This window comes from Cupressus sempervirens, chromosome 5 (assembly GCF_028749045.1).
Source record: "Cupressus sempervirens isolate cs-2001-9-10 chromosome 5, ASM2874904v1, whole genome shotgun sequence".
NCBI classification, from domain to species: domain Eukaryota; kingdom Viridiplantae; phylum Streptophyta; class Pinopsida; order Cupressales; family Cupressaceae; genus Cupressus; species Cupressus sempervirens.
Genome location: NC_143122.1, coordinates 1,021,692,136 through 1,021,697,387, shown reverse-complemented (window position 1 = coordinate 1,021,697,387; position 5,252 = coordinate 1,021,692,136). Strand labels below are relative to the sequence as shown.

Here is a 5,252-nt window from a genome sequence, read left to right as displayed (position 1 = left end):
AACCACCATATCTCTTAATTCTAAATATTTTTTCATTTTATTTTTTGAAGGGGTAAATATTATTTTATTCTAAGCTATAAACTGATTAGAAATGTTGAAAAAATAGAAAATTTGATATCTAATAGAAAACATTCAACAACACTCCAATAGAATTTATAAATTGGTAATAAGAATAATCAACAATATCACAATTCAACTATTTTCACAATATGAATGCCGATAAACTATTCAATATATTAATAACATGTGTAATTATAATTTAATATATTACACACTGGAAAGTTGCATATGTTAAAAAATTCGAATAGACGGATTAAACTCTCACCTACAACTGAGAATGCTTAACCTGTCTTTGAATTGAACTCTGAATAGTGATTAAATATATACTATAAATGCATGAAAGATAAGATTAGGATTGTAATATACCCGCGCACATAGTTTCAGATAACTCAGATGGCCAACCAAAGTAATGAATTCGTTAGAACCCATATACATCATTTATCCTAAAAATAGTCCAGATCTTCCTCAGCAACGTATAACAAGAAACAAATAACTATTTTCTGTCTGAGTAGCTTGTTCATTCATACACCTCAATTTATGACATTTTTCTGCCATGATAGAGATGTCAATGAAGCGGGCAACTCAGAGGGAGACCCCATTCAATTAAAACACCACGTCTTTGAAAAAGTGGGCCTTTTTGTATTCAATGCACAACAAATCAGCATTTACTGTTATCACATGATACATGCAAACTCTGTGCTATATAAAAACAATATTACCATACAATTACAATGTCATCTAACAAAAATACATTTGATTTCACATAACCCTGCCATGATTTGTCAGTGATGACTCTCTTCTTGTACTCAAATCTAAGATTAGGAAGAACCTACCAGTATGTGGATCAATTATCAGATCCCTGGATTGAAGATATATTTGGATTGGTGGCCCTCTTGTAGATATTTAGTTCCCACAATTGTGTGATGGGAATCAGTTGTTTTTGGTAATTGTGTGATAATCTTTTTCATCAAAGTTCCATCTTTATTTGCTTTCTAAGCATTCCAATGATGAATCATGAAGTTTGATGACAGAATATCACACAACCTTATCAAGAAACAGATGATTCCTGCTGATTGTTGATGATCCTTCTCTTGCACTCAATCCTGAGCTTGGGAAGCACATACCAGTAGGCAGATGTGAAGCAAATGGCATGGAGCCTCCCATAGAAAACCAAAAAGAAGAGAAGAAAAAGCATCAGAATGGCACCCAAAGTGGCATCAATTTCCTCTTCCCTGATGGGCTGGCCATCCATGGCCACAACCCTTCCCAATTGCCTCTTCCTATCTCTAACCTCTAATTGGGTGTTGATGTCCTTGTCCCTGCTGCTGCCTTTGGTGGCAGAAACCAAATTAGGGTTTCTAAACTGAAACCTTTCCTTTGGAGGCCCTGGTTTTACCCTCAAGCTTCTGTTCCAGTGGATGAAAAGCTGTGACAAGTATGAGAGAGCTGTGTGTATGAAGCTCCTTATGCACATGACACCACCCATCCACTGCCTCTGCAGATAACCCACCACCATTACAACTGCCATGGCAACTGCTGGCACACCAAACTTCCTCACCATAATGGCACTCATTGTCAGCACCCCAAATGCACTTGTTTGCACATACCCAGACCACCATGGCATCTTCACACTCATTTGGCTACTAGAAGATGCATTGTCACACCCTCCATCAGCCTCCACAATATCACTCCCATGACTCTCCTCATGCCTCTCTTCATACCTCCTTGATCCAGTAGGTGGCAGGTACAAATCCTCCTTATCTTTACTACTGTTATGCCCATCTTTCACTACCACAGGTGCCCATCCTTTGCTGGTGTGAGCAAATCTCACCAGGGATTCAGGGGTGCCTGTCTTCTTGGCAACATACTCTCTTTTGGCAGAGAGCTCAGCATTCAAAGTGGCAAACTTATCAAGGCCAATAGCAGAATAGGGATTAGAAGAAGAAGATGATTTTTTCCTCCCATGATGTGGCTTTTTTCCCTTCTTGGAGATCACTTCCTCTGCTTCCCCCTTCACTGATATTCCCCCACAATGCATCAATGACAACCTCATGCAGTATAATAACTCTCAATATCCCTCTTCTAGACCATAAACTATTTTACCAATTATTGCCCAAAGCCCAATCTATACCATTCCCAAATCTCCCATTTTATACCATTCTTAAATCTCACAATTTTCCATATTCTAACATATTCTGAATATTTTAATGCATATTTATCATAATATATGATCTGAAATTGATGACAGAAAGGCTAAATGATCTAATTCAAAAAAACCTAAATGACATTCTCAAATCTACCAGAGAGCTCCATAGAGAAAGTAAGTTCTACAGATGGGGGAGTTCTGGGGAGTTGGGACTTTTTTGGCGGTTGAGTGTTCATTGGACTGAATGGGGAGAAAATGTTGTTCGATAGCTTCTAGAAGGGACAGACTTCCCACAACCATTAACTCAATTAAGCTAACCACTCTGATTAATTTGTCCACAGTATTGAAGTCTGGCAGGTGAGAGAGTTCCGTGTAAACAAGGGAATTATTTGAATTTGGTGCCATCTCTGGGGTACTAAATTTGCAGACGTGTAAGGTGTAGATTCATTCCAGGGAGCCTGGAGTGCAATTCGGAGAGTTTGGCATGCAGTACACATCGCGTTCATAAATTGGGACAAGAGTTTTTGAGCCGCCTAAGGCACTTCCCATAAAATCCTGGTAAGAATGGACTCTCCTCGTCGGCAGTGATGGGTTTAAAAGCCCCGTGGTAAAACGCATGGAAAGGAATTTTATTCTACCATTATTTAACACAACCGTTTTGTTTTGTCTTTTCTGAATAGATTTTTTCTATTAATTAAATATTAAAGATATATATCTGCAAAGAAAAAAGGGTCGGGGATACAAAATCACCTCGCAAATTCAATCGGCACAAAGTCGGATAAGACAACTATTCATTAAAAAAATATTAACATAATAAATAAAGCCCTCGGGCTACAAGAGCAGTGCCAGCCGAAGGAGGGTCTTTATCATCAAAACCCCAAAAGTCATTGGGGTTGGCAGTTGGCTCAGGGGGAGCCCAACCATCAGCAGGGGTGGCAGCAGCATCATTAGGTTCTTTTTCTCCCTCCAGCTTGAGCGGAGAGATAGCTAAATCTAGTCGAGGGAAAGTCCATTTGGGGTCTCTATGTGCAGAAGGCTAGCCATATCAGAGGCAATAGGAGGAGCCGCAGGGGACCAACCCGAACCCAACCTCCACGAAGGCGACCACCGAAACCACCACTAGGAGAATGACGATGAGGCTACGACCTGAGAGTATGCGAGCGACGCGCAAAACTGCTCTGACCTCTGTGACATCTGTGAGGAGGAGTGTGATCATCAGATAAGGCATCTGATGGCACCCAGGCAACCGTACAAGGGGCATTTCCCTAATGAGCTAATAGTTGCTGTAGGTGAGCAACCTCTAGTGCGACCTTAACTGTTTGTACTTGAATCTGCATAATGACATTATTTTAAATACATGCTTTAGAGTACATAACAACATATATATCAAGAAAGCTATGAGAGAATAAAGCAACATTGCAATCCTTCCAAATAGTAAATAAAATCTCCATTATGAAAGCATGTCATATCTAGGAGTACTTAAAAGGAAGCTTGGGCAAATCTCCCAACACAACATTTATGCCCCCGATGATGTTGTTGAACATTCACACCTGTGATGTTGGTTGGTGGATCATTTATCACCTGTGACTTGAGTTTTTTGTGGGGATCTCAATATGGTTGAGCTACCTACTGACAAGGAAGGGCTTCTTCCTTTTCGATGGGTAGCTGACAAAAGAGAGACTTGGTTTTACATGCGAAATAAGTTAGGCCTTTTTAATCCCCATGCTAACCGCCACTAGTCTGATGGGGTTTGGCACACTTCTTTCTTCTTTCAATTATATATATATATATATATATATATATATATATATATATATATATATATATATATATATATATATATATCAATTTCAAAAATGTTGTTTAGGAAATCAAATTTAGTTTCAAAATAACTATAGAGACACAAATTAGTTAAGACAAATGATGATTTTTGTAAAGTAGTAGTTGTGCATATTAATTTTCCCATTTAAAAATTAGATATATGAATTTTCAAATATTCTAAATTCTTTAAAGCACCTTTTTGCGGTTAGTCAAAATTTTATGCTAGTTTTTATCAATTTTAAAGATGTTGTATGCGTAGCTATACAAGGTATAACAACAATACCTTTTAAATATAATGTTATTGCCAAGATACATCCTAGCCTAATAGTGTTGTCAACACCCTCAACCTATTAAGGATATGTCATATTTCAAACAAAACATATAAATAATATGACAATGTTTCCTATATACTTTCTAACATAATATCAATGCCCTTGACCTATTAAACATATATCCTCTTTCAAATATAATTGAATAACTTTCCTTTATGGAATACTCAAATACATAATATCATTGTGTTTACTAACAAGTCTATACTCCTAAATGTACAAACAAAATATTGCAAAACCAAACAAGATAATGGTATTGCCTATATACTTTCTAACCTAATATTATTGCCAACGCTCTAAACCTACTAAAAATATATCCTATTTCGAATATTGTTAAACCATAAACTAATAATATAGTATTTTATTTCTCAAACAAAATCAATCCAAACCTAATCTACCACATCCCACTTTTAGTCACTTAATATTTGTATTTTCTATGACTAAATAATTGATTAGTGTGAACAATACCAATATTTTAATGTTGCATAGAATTTTGACAATGGATATTCTCTCTATAGAATCTTGATTTTGGGTTGTTCTAATACTAGAAAACTAACTACTATCATGTTGTTTAAGGTGGATGCAGGATATAATTTACCCCTTCTAATTTGTCAAGGGAGACCATCATTCAAGAGAAGATAGTAGATATGGATGACATGGTAGATGAACCTTGACCTCAAGAACCCCATACAAGCTTCTACAACTTTTCAATAAGATAGATTGATGATGCTTATGAATGGATGCAAAGGCATGGTCAGATATTGTCAAGTTGGTATGTAATATCTTCTCGATTTGTGGGGTTACATGTTTGTGAGAAATGTTTCTAAGTTAAAAGTTGGTCATAATAGTTTATTTATAAAATTATGATATATTATGTGTAACAATAAAAATATGAA

General features: G+C 36.6%; 1 protein-coding gene across 1 annotated transcript; it reads right to left on the bottom strand.

Annotated features, from left to right (window-relative positions):
• Positions 1 to 678: 678 nt before the first annotated feature.
• On the bottom strand, positions 679 to 2,435 carry LOC149559414 (uncharacterized). The gene has a single exon (XM_089833315.1). The coding sequence runs from the start codon at positions 2,111 to 2,113 to the stop codon at positions 1,109 to 1,111; it is 1,005 nt and encodes a 334-aa protein (XP_089689441.1). The 5' UTR covers positions 2,114 to 2,435; the 3' UTR covers positions 679 to 1,108.
• Positions 2,436 to 5,252: the final 2,817 nt, after the last annotated feature.

Excerpts from the sequence above, each read along its gene's own strand:
- LOC149559414 (XM_089833315.1), bottom strand. The coding sequence starts at position 2,113 with ATGAGGTTGTCATTGATGCATTGTGGGGGAATATCAGTGAAGGGGGAA.